Source organism: Papaver somniferum, unplaced genomic scaffold, assembly GCF_003573695.1.
Source record: "Papaver somniferum cultivar HN1 unplaced genomic scaffold, ASM357369v1 unplaced-scaffold_137, whole genome shotgun sequence".
NCBI lineage: Eukaryota > Viridiplantae > Streptophyta > Magnoliopsida > Ranunculales > Papaveraceae > Papaver > Papaver somniferum.
This window is the reverse complement of record NW_020622934.1, coordinates 9,658,233-9,673,732: the sequence shown is the minus strand read 5'-3', so window position 1 is coordinate 9,673,732 and position 15,500 is coordinate 9,658,233. Positions and strand designations below refer to the sequence as shown.

General features: G+C 35.3%; 1 protein-coding gene across 1 annotated transcript; it reads left to right on the top strand.

The window, feature by feature from the left end:
- The first annotated feature begins 13,622 nt into the window (after positions 1 to 13,622).
- LOC113335006 (RNA pseudouridine synthase 1-like) lies at positions 13,623 to 15,026 on the top strand. Its single transcript, XM_026581229.1, has 2 exons — positions 13,623 to 14,045; positions 14,188 to 15,026. The coding sequence occupies exons 1-2, from the start codon at positions 13,655 to 13,657 to the stop codon at positions 14,880 to 14,882; spliced, it is 1,086 nt and encodes a 361-aa protein (XP_026437014.1). The 5' UTR covers positions 13,623 to 13,654; the 3' UTR covers positions 14,883 to 15,026.
- The last annotated feature ends 474 nt before the right edge of the window (positions 15,027 to 15,500 follow it).

Genomic DNA, 15,500 nt, shown 5'->3' with positions numbered 1-15,500 from the left:
AATCGGTCACAAGTTACTTTGGAAATCAAGGTGTAACCGATCACAAGCTATATTGGAATACAAGCTGTAACCGGTCACAAGTTACTTTGGAATCCAAGGTATAACTGGTTGCAAAATGAATTGGGAAGTTAGTTGTAATCGGTGACAAGATACCTTTGGGAAGCAAGGTGTACCTGGTCACAAGCTACTTTGGTAAGCAAGGTGTAACAGATCCCAACATACTTTGTGGAGAAAGGTATAACCGATTACAACCTATCTTGGGAATTATGTTATAACTGGTCACAACATATTTTGGAGTGATGGTACAATCGGTTCCATGAGAAAAACCAAGTATATCCCTGATTCATATATTTCTTCATGATGTGTGTGAATTAGGGTCTAGGGTTTGCCAAGATGAGAAGCTTCTAGATGTAGATATTATTTGAACATGTCCATAAATCATATCATTAATTGTTCAAATATATTCCTTGATACTCAAGGTGATCCCATACTGAAAAATTGAAAAGCATTTAATTATGATTTTCATAATATATGTTTTAATTACCAACAATTAAAAGCATATCCTCTGAAAAATATTATTAGTTAATGTGCTAGACTAATATTACATATTAGGTTATAGTAATAGAAGTTTTCTAAGGTAGTTTTCCGAAATATGGTTTGGTAATTAATTGGAAATAGGAAAACTAAAATTAGGTACTATAATGTTAATTTCTTGAGAATATTTTCGGTTTTAGAATTTCCTTGTTGTCCAAACAACCTTGGTCTATAAATATTTGAGTTTGCATTTCTTGCAAACTATCATAAGAGCCAGGAAAACTTCATTCGTGTAGTTTATGGTGGGGTCGTTTATTCGGAGAGGATAGTACCATAAACAACCGCTTGTTTAAAGACTTCTGTGGGATTAAAAAGATTTACGAGTACCGTTGGTGGGAAACTAGATAATTGCGTTGTTATTTTAGTTTATGATTATTGATTTGATTGACTAACTGTTGTTGTAACTTTGATTTCACCTTGTTTGATTATTTTTGAGAGCCTCCTCTTCTGACATAAGGGTCACTCAAACTAGATCAATGTATTGACGGGATCTTTAGAACCATCTTCGGATCTAAAGACATCTTGTGATAATCCATTGTTAACAGACTTTGTTCTGTGCGTGATTGATCACAAGAGGATTCACGAGGTGTTGTGCAGGTTATTGAAGGAAATAGAAGATTTGGACGAAGAAGAATTCTTATTAGTTTTCGTATCTTGTGGATTTAGTGCACAAATCTTGAACGACTGGGATCCAACTAGAATCGTGTTTATCTTTGATAGGCTTGACTGACTAGTTGCCTGAGATAGACATCGCCTTATAGTTTCTCTTTGATATCTATATACCAAAGATCAAGTTTTTCTTGTTAGCTAGTTTATTTCCGAAGATCAATTAACATGTAGATAGCTCTGAACCCAGACAGTTGGTAAGGTACTATTTAGTATCTAGAAAGGCCAATGTCCCCAAAACTGAATGTCATTAGTCATTTGAAAATAGTTCCTTGCTAGGTACCTATTTTTGGTTGAATATCATGTCTCAATTATTCATCATCATGGTTAGTCCAATCCTAATTATGACAAATTATCATGTTATGCAAGTGATCATACTCTTGTGCATTTCATGAGACTAGGTTCTGACATGGAACTGGAGGTATTATAAACCAAGTACCAGCATTCATAAGAGCTTCATGCTCACTGGATAAAGCAACTCTCCATTGTGGAATTTTGTTAGCTTGAGTAAAACAAGTTGGTACATGATTAGAAGCATCAACAAGCAAAGCTGCAGGTAACTTGTGAGAAGTAGCTAATAAAGACTTTGGATTAAAAGTTCCATTTTATCTCTGGTGATCATGGTATGAGTATTTGAAACTGGAGGAGTTGGAGAGGAAGATAAAGGAGGAGGAGATGAGTCTTCGGGAAAGAAAGTAAAATCATAACCAAAATGTCTAGAAGAAGGAGCAATAGGAATGGAGGAAAGAGGAGAAATAGGAACAGTAGTAGGAGATGAAGATGGAGATGGAAAGAAATATGGATAAGGAAAAGAATGCTCATTAAACAGGACATGTCTGGAAAAGTATATTCTTCCAGTAGTGGGGTCCAAACATCTATAACCCTTTTGGTTAAGACTATAACCTAGAAAAATGTAGTGTTTGCTTCTTGGTTGCAATTTAGTGGTAGTATATGACCTCAACCAGGGGAAACAAGAGCAACCAAAAACTTTTAGAAAATTTTAGTCAGGGGATTTGTGAAAAAGCATTTCAAAAGGAGATACAAAGTTGAGGGATTTGACAGGAAGTCTATTGGTAGAGTAGTTGGCAGTGTGAATAGCTTCATCCCAATACTTAGTTGGCAGAGATGATTGAATGACAGTGTTCTAGTGACATTAAGAAGATGTTTATGCTTAGTTTCTGCCACACCATTTTGCTCAGGTATGTGTGGACAAGTAAACTCATGAAAAATCTCTTTGGTGGTTAGAAAAGATTTAAAAAGAGTATGAAAAAATTCACCTCCACCATCTGTTCTAAGAGTTTTAACCTTACAAGAAAGAAGATTTCTATCTTTGTATCAAAATTGATGAACAGGTTCTTAAAATCAGATTTATTAGCCATAGTAAAAATCCAACAATATTTTGAGTGGTCATCAATTACATTATCATAGTAATAACAACCACTAATTGAAGCAGTATGGCAAGGACCCCAAAGATAAATTTGTAGCAACACAAGAGGTTGACTAGCATTATTATAAGACATTTGAAAAGGTAGTTTTTGAATTCTACCTAACTTGCAATCATTACAAAAGACAGGTTGCTTGGCAACATTATTGATATTAAAAGACTTGAAAACATGTTGAAGAGTCTGGAAAGATGGATGGTCTAAACATTTGTGAAGAATGTTACTTGTAGTGAGGATGCTAGTGAATGTTGTAGGAGATGAGGCTGTGGAGAGGTGATTGTTGGTGTTGGTGAAATGAATTGGATATAAACCATTCTCATGAGGCCCTTGGAAAAGAATCCTCCTCGAGGTCAAATACTTCACATAAAATCCATGGGTATCAAAAGTTAAGTCACAATTGTTACTGGTAGTAAATTTGTGGACTGACAGTAGATTATAAGATGAATTTGGAACTACAAGAATGTTATCTAGATGGAACGCATGATCACCAATAGTTTTAATGGAATTTCCAGAAGATGTAATAGCCATACCTTTTCCACTAGTTGTAGCAATAACCTCAGAACCATCATAAAGAGAAGATTGTGCCAATGGGCTACCATCTGTGGTGATGTGATTATTTTCTCAAGAATCGGCATACCATGAAGAATCATCGTCATGAATTGAAGCAGCTGCGAGCATAGCATGAATGTTCTTTGGTGGTGCACGGCCTTGATAAGAAAATTCATCCAATGAGTACATTCAAGGGTACTATGACCAGGCTGTATGCAGATCTGACATGGAATTTTGTCATTGGAGATTGGAGCAACAGTAGCAGGTGGAGTGAATGCAGGAAAAAAGATGAAAGAAATTATAGCCTCTTCCACCTCTACCACGATAAAATCCTTTACTACCTCTAGAGTAATTGGATGAATAAAATGATGAAGATCTCATTGCTGCAAAGGCTTTATCTTCATTCTTAATTTTTTCAGTTGCAATACGCTGATTAACGACTAATTCCTCAATAATTAGTAGATTGTGAAGTTCAGTGCTACTAACAGGCGGATTTCGAATACGGATTGAAGTAGCAAAAGAGGCATAGTCATTAGAAAGTGCATAGAGAATAATCGCCACCATTTTTGTATCAAAAACGGCAGCAGCTAATTCATCTTCAATCTTTTTAAGATCAGCAAGTAGAGTAGAAACTAAATTTGTACCTTGTTTGATTGTTTGAAGACGTGTTCGAAGTTGAATCGCATGAGTAGTAGATACTTTGGAGAAGCGGCGTTCAATGTTGTTCCATAACTCATGAGAAATAGAAGCTCTGGCGACATAGCCAATGACTGAATAAGGGATAGTCGATTGAATCCAAAGAATAATAGTAGAATCTTCTTGTTCCCATTCGGTGAATTGAGGATTAATAATATTACGATTCTCATTAACTCTAAATATGAATTTGACAGGACAAGGAAATGATCCATCAAGATACTTCTGAACTTGAAATTTCCGAAACATAGGTGTGATCAAAGATTTCCAAACAAGAAAGTTATCATCCTTGAGCTTGAGAGGAATGATATTTGAGATAGTATTGAGAGGTATAGTAGCAATTCTCATAGGTTCCATTAGAAAAATTAAAAAGTAGATCTGATATTGAGTTGAGAGAAAAAGATGAATTGAACAATTAAGATCAAAAGGAGATCAAAAAGATTGAAAGAAAAACAATTCAAGACGAACTCAGAAACGAAGGAGTGATCTAAAAGTAGTAAACACTGAAAATGAATGATGAAGAGCAGTAGCAGCAAAGCACAGGATCGAAAAACAAAGAAGAATGATACCGTAGTAACATTACAATATCAACTCCATTGATTAAACAAAATAAACTGAGTTCATAATAATCATCTTCTCAAAATTACAGAAGAAGGAAGAGAGAGAAGATATTAAAACTAAAACTTAGAAATTCAAAATAAAGTTACAAAAGAGAATATGATAACAACTATTTAAAAGAGACAGTTTGCACATGTGTCTCACACACACTTGATTTGTTCTGAAGCACCCTGAGTGTATTACTCGGTACCACCACCATCAGTAGAAGGGTCAGTTTGTGTACAATCAAGTGTTGATTTCTCTGCAGGCAAACTGGTTGTGCTATTAGACTATTCCCTCCCTCGATATATATATTTTCTTGTGAATATTTCTTTTGACTCTAGAAATCTAGGTATATTTGGCCCAAATGTACGAGCATCAGAGTGTTTTTTGGATCTCTAACTTCAGCTTCCTCATCATCAAATTGTTGCAACATCTGAAGATCCATTTCATGTTGTGATTTAAACCGATTGACATGAATTTTACTTCTCTTCATAAGAAATCGTCATTCATTATGAAATGTAAAACTGAAATACAAGCAAAAAATACATAAAATATATGTAAAAATAGGCGCGAGAAATTTGATGAAGTAAATGAGGCACGTATATAGGAATGAAGTGGTCATTTAATGATTGAATTTCCATCGAGCGATGAAGTTTACAACGCCAGCGATAATCATTATATCGTTGGCGACATAGATAATATCACTCGATATGATCTCCGTCGCTTAACACTTTTCCAATAGAAAGAAAATCTCTCTCTCTCGTCTTTTCTCTCCTCTCAACAGACGATTTCAGGCAACCACCTCTGTTCTTCGGCGAGCTCTAACTGCTCAGATCTGTTCCTTTTGGGGTAGATATGAGCAGTACCCTATTTCCTTTTCAGTGTTAGTTTATTATTTCATAGTTTTAGTTAGGATTTCATGCTTTTTAGGCTTAGTTTTGGGGTTTACCCTCCCTTGCCGGCGACAAGTTGTTTACGTCTTCATGGCGTTTCTTTCTATGCTCTTCGAGCTTCTTTCATCGACTTTAATGGTCGTTCTCTGTTGGGGTTTTTAGTTTTTAGGTACATCAAAGGTTACCGTCGTCAGCCGGAAGTTACATTGGAATCTTCATCACTCCGGTCAAGAGTCAAAGCAAATCACTCCTACTTTGGAGCATCTCTTTTTATAGAAGAACATAATCAACAAAAATGGTGGACTATTGATCCGAAAACCATTTCTCCTGCGATTCAGTCGGTTCTCTACTCATACATCTTTTTAGTCTTATTTAGGTGTTCTTTCTCTTTTCTTGTTAGAATGCTTGATGTTGTACTGGTATTGTATGATATTTCAATTTGGTTCTTAAAATTTGATGTACTTGAATTCTTTGTAACCTCAACTTTGAATCATTAATGAAGAAGAAGAGTTTTACCAAAAAAAAAATGTATAACTTATTATCTATGCAACGAATAAAAGTTCTCCTCTTGAGATATTAATCTGAAATGCATGACTTTTGAAAAAAATTTAAAATTTAATAGTAATGAACAAGAAGCCTTTGGGAAGCCGAGCCACGAGCTGGTATAACAAGTTAGAGTAAAATATAACAAATTTAGTTTCCTCTTGAGATATATGTGTTATAAACGTGTAATTATGTTAAGAATATACAGGGTATATCTCGTTTATTACTGGGATGCCCTTGTGTTTATCCCTATAAATAGAGACTCTAATGTTTGTCTATTATACAAATGAATAAGAAATCTCTCTTCTTTTCTCCCTTTATTTTGTGTCTTCTTCTCTATTATTATATATCATAAGACGTTATCACGCACGTGCTCCGTCAATACAAGCAAAGAGAACTTTAATATATATCTTAACTCGTTCTTTCGATTTGATTTGATTTTTTTATTATTTTCTACTTTGTTAATGAGAATCTAACTAGATATCTATTGATAGGTTTGTACCATGCCCAATATGGAATTATGAATAGAAGTCGCGAATCTTCCTGGATCAGTTGGTGCATGATCTCTATAAACGAAGAATGGAAAACAATCTACTGTTCCATTATTCTTTTTAAACTTTTCTTAGCAAATATATATATATTCCACTGACGCATATTTTTTTTATGTAAGGTATATGGATTGATGGGACATATACGATGGCTTAACATATAATATTTTTTTTGAAGCATGTATATATTAAAAGAAATTAACTAGATATTACATGGGGGAAAGTAATTCCTGTTAGAGCATTGCTCGGTCGATCTCGCATGCGTTGCTATCTCAAGCATGTTTGTCAATGTTAGTGATCAAAACTATAAGTCTTGATTTCTAGTCTACTATAGCTAAGTCTCGGACTAGGATAGAAAGTGTAGTTGAGCTCAAGGACTTCATGGCGATTCATCATACAAGAAAAAGAACTACTCAAGGAACCGGTGGAACTTCTCGACAAAAAGGTATGTTAAGACTTGAACTTATCTGTCACTCAAAAGTCTATCTACTCTATCTCCTACTTCTTGAGACAAAAAGTTGTATGCTATATATAGACTTAGATTATACACATTTGGTATTTCGAGCAGAGTATACCTCGCCTATCTATATCTCAAAATATGTGTTGGTAAGTGTTTCGCTTCGACCATGTTTATCTTTACCTAGTGATGAAAGTCATGATATGTTTCAATCACTTTGAGAATTTCTTTGACGATAAATAGTGTAACAACTATATAACGTCCTCTAAGAATGTTTCAATGGTTGGAATGAGAGTTTAGATTACATAACCAATGATGGACATGAGTATTGTTATGGAAACACATATGTGCATAAGTCCTATCCCTTGAACTAAAGTTTGCGAACTTTGTTGATCAAGAGAAACCGGAAGAATGGCTTATTGCCAAGTCCGCGAACTACCGAACTTCTCATCCCGAGAAATTATGCTGGAGTTGACAAACTTGTTGCGTGAGTACCAGTCCGCGAACCCAGTCCGCGAACCGGCGTAAAGTCTTTGCCGAGATTTTCTGCTGGAGTTTGTAAACTCTACCCGGTTGCTTAAGTCTGCGAACCTAGTGTGTGAACTTAAGAAGGTTATATATCTGAAGATGATTTTTGAACTTAAACTTATAAAGACTAAGGAATGAAGTTTGCAAACCGTGTCTATAAAATTTCATGAACCGATTCAAGTGAATCAAATCATTTTTTCTTCAATTGTGTCTTGTGTAGTACATAAGATTTCCTTGCAATTGAACAACTCTCTAACTAGTTCATTTGAAGTCATTTGAACTAGGTATGGTGAAGAAGAATATGGTTGGTATGAAATGCTCATATGGCTAACCTTTTGGTTAACTATTGTTGAACCAACAATATCCACGTTTGGGTACGATTAACAAACCTAGAAGCGTGCATTTCATTTGTGTATAACAAGATAAGTTTTCGATCTAACGGTTGAGAAATATTAACTTGAATCTAAACCAGGTTTTCATCTAACGGTGGATATTGTTTGCTTTGTGACCAAGGCGAAATCCTGATTTGAAAGACTATATAAAGGAGACATCTAGTACTGTGCAAAACTAATCCCCACACTTCACGTGTGATACTAGTTTGCGTGCTAGAGTCGTTTCTCCTTTAACCTTTGGTTTTCTTCTTCTAAAACCAGGTTAACGACTTAAAGACTTCATTGGGATTGTGAAGCCAGACCGATACTACTTTATCGTAGTTATGTGATCTGATCTTGCATCTTATATCGTACGAGTATAATCAGATTGATTGGCTTGAGATTAATATCTCCGGTAGGCAATATATAAAAAGTAGTCACAAATATATTCGTCTCATTGTTTGTGATTCCGCAACGTCTTGTTTCGCTACCATACGATTAAGATTGTTATGAGGTGATTGATTTATTTAGGATGTTCTTCGGGAATATAAGACCGTATTACCAATTGGTCCCTGTTCACCTTGATTATTATCAAAAGACGGAACAAAAACTTTAGGGTTTTTCTGTGGGAGACAAATAGATCCTTTGTTAGACTTGTCTGTGTGAGACAGATTTGTTTATTGTCAAAGCCTGTGATTTTGGGTCGTAGCAACTCTTAGTTGTGGGTGAGATCAGCTAAGGGAATCAAGTGCGCAGTATCCTACTGGGATTAGGGGCGTAGGGAGTACAATTGTACCTTGAATCAGTGGGAGACTGATTGGGGTTCAACTACAGTCCAGTCCGAAGTTATCTTGGAGTAGGCTAGTGTCTATAGCGGCTTAATACAATGTGTGTTCAATCTGGACTAAGTCCCTGAGGTTTTCTGCATTTTTGGTTTCCTCGTTAACAAAATTTCTGGTGTCTGTGTTATTTCAATTTCCGCATTATATTGTTTTATCTTTATAATTGAAATAATACAGGTTGTGTGTTAGATCATTAATTAGAGTAATCCAACCTTTGGTAGTTGATTGTCATTGATTGATCCTTGGATATTGGTCTTTGGTACCATCCAAGTTATTCCTTGTATTTGATTAGTACTCGCAGTTTCTGTTTGAGGAAATCAAATCAAGAGAGAGAGATATAAACTCATTGATGTACTTTTAATTGATTGAGTCTTGTTGATTCTCTTAAAAGTATATTCGAGTTTGTCCATACAGATTGCTAAGAGAAATATTGGGTGGTGTTGTTAGACCCCCGTTTTTTCAATTCCCACAGAGTCACTTAACAGAATTTGATTAAGGAAAGGCGGGTTTGTTTGATCCCATATCGTTGTCGAATAGTTTCCTTCTTCACTTCTATCTGCTGCAAAGTTTGCTATACCATCCGCTGCTTGGTTGCATTCTCTATAACTGTGTTGAATGTGGCAACAAGGTATGTGGCGCATTCTTTGTTTGATTTCTGCAATCATTTATGATATATACCAAGGATCTTCCGCTGATGTTTTGATAAAGTGCATAAGATTCTCCGAGTCTGTTTCACTTATCACTCTTGGCCATTGTCTTTCCATTGCTGTTCTGGTTGCTATTACGGTTGCCCATGTCTCTGCCTTAGCGCAGTAGTTAAACCTAGAGGTTGTGCAAGAGCCATAATGGTTTGTGCATTTGAGTCCCTGCAAATGAATCTCGCTCCTGCCATACCTGGATGGCCTTTAGCATCCCCACCTGTGTTTATTTTTATCTAACCCGAATCTTGAATAGACCATCCAGCTTGGATGATTGTAGTTGTTCTTGTGATGGTTGTTGCAATCCTCGGAGTTGGATCTCCAGGTAGTACCGGTGGGGAGATTTTTCTTGCCCATTCAAATTCTTATTGTTGTGCTAGATATGTCCCCAGGATGTTTTCATGGTGAGATTGGGATTGGTTGACCTTATAAGGTACAATATACAAGGTTTCATATTCTGAGATTGTAGCAGTAATTAACCTAGTTGTGATCGATTTTTTCTCTATTATTTTGAACGTTTGTGATCAATTTGTTCATTATTATTTTGAGCGTTTAATTATCCAACTATAAATACGGATATATTGGTGATCAATTTCTCGGAAAAGGTTGATTTCCATTTTTCTAATCTTTTTATAGAGAAAGCAAAAAAACAAATCCATCGAAAGATGGTTTACAATTCCTATTCCTCTAATGAAACTGTAATCGCAACAAAAAAGCTAGTGTCTTCTTTGTTCTCTAATTTTTCATAGAGAATGAAAAAAAAAAAAAATCCATCGTAATATGGTTTACAGTTTCTATTCCTTTTATGAAACTTTAATCACCAAAAATTGGTGTCATCGCGATTTGGTTACCTTTACAGTATCTAATCACATGCATGGTTGAAAAACCTACGGTCAATTAAATTTGGCATCCATGTCCGTTAGACAAGGATTATGTGATTTACTTTATATGGTTTCTATTTTCTTTTTAACAAGAAACCATTCGTCAACCTCAAAGTAGGTTTCCAATGCGATGACTAAAACGACAATATTTTTATTTTGTCACGCGGGTTTGATAAATAGTAGAAACCAGTTTCTGTTTATTTTCTCTCTCATTTATATAAGATAAGATAAAATAGATTGGCATATTTTCTAAAATTTTGCCAATAATAATGTGATTTTTCGCCTATTCTGGAAGATTGGCGATTATCGTTTCAAACGAATTTTTACGGTCAAATATACGTGGTTTTATCTAACAATGAACTATAGGTTTCTATTCCTTCAAAGAAACTATTAATCAACCACAACCTGGTGTTTTTCCTAGAAAAACAACGATTCACTATTTCTTTATCTTCTTAAAAAGAAACTTTCTCTAAATTAATTCCAAAAGGATTGAATATTCTTATTCGTAATATTTGTAACTTGAGGAATATCGAGCAATTTTATTTTTTTTCCTGTTAATAATCTCCGAAGTTTTTGGACCGCTCCACTTGTAGTTGGAATACGGTAGGACATAAAATATCAACGGGTGCGCACCCAGCTTGTTAGCCAATATCATTAGTCCTTGTAGTGACGACATTGATTGATCTTAATTTAATTGTTTTCTTGTAAAGAAATTGTGCATAATTTGACTCTAAATCATATCTCGTGTTGGCCCTTGAGGTCCCGAAATTATTGGAGATTTGTTTGCATATTTTTGATGCTTTTGGTTTTGACATATCATCTTCATTTCATTTTATTTTATTTTTGTTTGTGTTCCAAAAGTAATCCATGATTGATGGTATATATGTATGTCTATTAAGACTACTTTTTTTTTTATGTCGAAAGACATATTTCACAATGAGTATATGTCTCGAATTAATCGGATAATACTTTACGAAGCTTGTTTTCGTATATGAGATGAAAATATTTCTGCCATAATCAGAGAGAGATCATACATCATTAGAAGTTGGTGTCATTGACTTAAAAAATTATAATTCTCTCCCATCATGATCAAATCGAAAAAGGCTGCCATCTCAAATAAGGCGCAAAAATATTTCATGATGCTTTAATAAGCTTTTAATAAGCTTATGCCTCTTGGAAGGCAAATCTAATCACATCTATAATAAACGTAGCATTTTATAAGAGGCTATATAGTACTCGAATAGAGTATATCAAAAAGATCCACATTCTCATGGTTCATATATCCTCACTGGAAGATGGAGAGATTATAATGCATGCGGGCTCTGGTACCAGTAATTCTGTGAATTTTTCAAGATATGCATACACTTGAGTATTGTGTGGAATCATAGTTTATTAACATTGTCAAATGTTTATTTACAGTAGCTACTGAAATAATAAAATATGGTGGTTGTTGGATTGATTTCTCGATTAACACAATTTTGGATCCAAGACTTAAAAACAACATAAATGTGCCAAGCCTATTAATTACAGGTTGGTGTAGTCATAATATGTTATACGAGAAACATATTCGTTGTAAAAACGATTTTGAAGGTTTTTCTTTTTGCTCAGACCCTAGGATTGGTTTAATAATTGTTCTTCTTATAAGACACATTTGGCATAGTAGTCCTTGAAGGACTCGTATGTGGTCGGAGAACATTTTTAAATTTGTAATCCTTGGAGGATTCAAATTATATTTTTGCAGCCACCTTATTTGCTTACAGAAGGTTTAATAATCCTTTATGTGTTTTTAGAAATTTGGTGCAAAACCAAAAATCCGGATTAATTAATTAGTTGATGATTTAAACGTTATAGGTCTCTTGAAGAGTCCTTAAAAACACAAAAATCCATGCTTTAGCAGCATAAATATTATTTTTTCTTAAATCTGCAGTTAGAATTGTGCTAGCTTAAACTCTTTTTTTTGAGATAGACTAGAGTTATTATTTTGATGCTTGTCTTCTGTAAAACCCATATAGTTGGGTTAGCATCCATATTTACGTCAAAAGTTGTATACTTTTCGCTTCGTTTCAGGTTTGTCCCATGTGGTTTTTCTGAAAAGGTTTTACCGAGGCAACATCTTGTTGACGTTTAATTTTCTTTCAAAATGTTGATATTTGTGCTCTTTTTCCTTCGTCCAAATTTTTTCCCGTTGGGTTTTACTGGAAAGGTTTTAGTGAGGCAAAATTAATTCAACATGGTGGTCATCCAAGGGGGAGTTGTCTCAATTTAGGTTATTTGGTGGATTCTCACCATTAACTAGGTCATTTTGTTTGACCAAATCAACATAGCAAGCCCTCAAGAATTTGGATGCCATTGTGACCCATATACGGTATGATCGCAAATATAATTTTGTTCACTTATGGTAATTTATATACATACATCTTGGCACTTTGTTGAAGAAACTATATCAACAACTTCTGCAAATCATCTCAGGAAACTAGCAACCCATGATACAAGTTCTCAATATGTTGAAGAAGAATGTAGACTCTGCAAAAGTATTAATCAAAGACAATACTGCTTGTGCAACACAAATAAGACTTCATCAACTATCTGATATATTCGTGAAAGCACAATTACCATTTGCATTCAAGAAATCGTTCATCGAAATTGGGAAGTCTCGACTAAAAGATTTGCAAGCCAAAATTTAATTGAAGTACTTACCAGGGGGGGCATCATAGTGAAAGGTATTTTACTGGACTATCACGTTGTACTCTTTTTCCTTCGTCAAGGTTTTGTCTCACTGGATTTTCCTTGTCAAGGTTTTAACGAGGCAACATATGCATGTCCAACTTTGTTCTAAGTTTTCTCATAATTGTACTCTTTTCCCTTCGATCAGGTTTTGTCCCTTTTGGATTTTCCTGACAAGGTTTTAACGAGGCGATTAACTTAGACACAATGTCATCAGGGGGGGTGTTATAAATGTGTAATTATGTTAAGAATATACAGGTTATATTTGGTTTATTACTGGGATGTCCTTATGTCTAACCCTATAAATAGAGGCTCTAATGTTTGTCTATTTTACAAATGAATAACAAATCTCTTTTCCTTTCTCCCTTTATTCTGTGTCTTCTTCTCTATTATTCAATCATAAGAATCTGAAATGCAATATTGCTAATAGGGGTACCAAATTGCTTGGGGATGTACCAATGCAAGGCTTGAGGATATTTTATCCTATACCAATATTGATACACCCCCAACCAATTTGGTACCCCTATTAGCAGCCATGGCATGTGGCACCAGACCGTATTTGTGGTTGCAACTGCAAATCTTGGTGGTAGCAAGCGACTCCAGGTATCGCCCATAACCACCGTAAATGACTAAAATGCCATTCTCTTCCCCTTTTCGATCACGTATCTTCCGATCCTTACCGGTTTTTTCTTTCTTCTTGCCTTACTCAAATACCTTCAACAAAATCCCCCATTTTCACAGTAAATCTTTCCGACCAATCATGTCAGAAGTAACCTATCTCTCAGATTACCCAAAGCCTCTATCACCACCATTACCAGCTATCTCTAAGGAAATTGAATTGAATAGAGCTTTATCTGCTACTTCAAAATCGACTTCATTCTCTCTGACACCAAAAGATGTAATCTTTGAAGATGAATGGATGGTTATTGTTAACAAACCACAAGGAATTTATTGTGAAACTGTTCTTTCTTCAGTTCCTCAACTTCTTAATGACAAAGCTGATTTAACGGATTCAAGTAAGACTTTATTAATCTCTATTTCCTAACAGCACGTGTAGTGATTGATTTTTTGTCTCAACCAAAATAATTGAGTTTCAGACAAGCAATTCTGTTTGGTAAATATCTTGTTTATATTTTTGTTTTAAATTATGATTTTCAGAGACTGAAACCAACTCGCTAGAGCTTCATCTTGCTAATCGTCTCGATCGCGATACAAGTGGTTTAATGGTCATAACAAAATCACACAAAGTTGCAGCGAAGTTAGTTAAAGCCTTCACTGATCACAAAGTTAAAAAAACCTACATCTCCATGTGCATTGGAGTAGCTCCAAAATGGGATAGAATCAGTTTAAGATCAGGTCATGGGAGGTCGAAATTTGGTGTTTGGCGTGTTTATGCTGCATCAGATGTTGGTCGTTCGTTGCCAGGAGGATCTTCAGTTAGAGATATGGCAACCACATTTGAAGTTCTATCTGTAAATGGACAAGGTAAGTTTAAAGAACCGACTAAATTGAGTGTCAACGAAGAAGATGTTTTAATAGTTGAAGAACCAGGACTAGTAGCAGGTGAAAAGAACGATGAAGTTTTGATAAGAGCATACCCACAAAGTGGGAGAACTCATCAGATTAGATTACACAGTCAGTACCTTGGAATTTCAATCAGAGGAGACGTCAAGTATGAAGGTGTTTGCGAACGGAAAGGGAAAGTTTACTATGCCCATGAGCTTCATGCTGAGACTTTAACGTTTGATCATCCAATAACTGGTCTAACGGTTGAGTTTCGAGCTCCTCTGCCTTCATGGGCAACTCGAGCATTACAAAAGGAACTACAGCAAGAGGAAATTGTATCACACTAGGCGTTCTTTTTTTTTGTCTTTTTCCCCCTGATAATATCATACTAGGTTTTTGGATACTCGTTTAATTGGGGCCCCTAAAAACAATTAGATCCCTGCACTACAAGACAAATATGGGTTCTTGCATATCACATTTTATTTTTGAAATGGCTATACAACCCCTAAATGCTTAGTGTTAATGATTAGTTAAGTTAAGTTAATTAGTTTGTTTAAGTTAAAATCAAATTTAAGAGTGGGGTGGAAATAGTGTTTTTGTGTCGAAGAAGAGGAGTTTTTGTGGGAAAAGTTAGGGTTTTTAGAAATGAGTGATTGTAGTGGAGGAAATGATGTTGGTGAAGCTTCAAATAACAAACATGATTGTGTTGAAGGTGAGATTGTCTCAACTAATCCTATGGATTGGATGTTTGATGAAGAGATGTTAATAGAGGAAGCCATGAATATTGGTGCAAATGAAGATCTCATTGATCAAAATGAAGGAACCAACCCTCAAAATGAGGAACCCCAAGCTCAAAATAATCAAGTAAACATCTTATACCCTTCGATTTGTGTGTTTGTTGCTCCACTATGGAACAACTCAGTGTAAGGATCGTCAGAGTCGGGGGGGGGGGGGGGGGGGGGGGG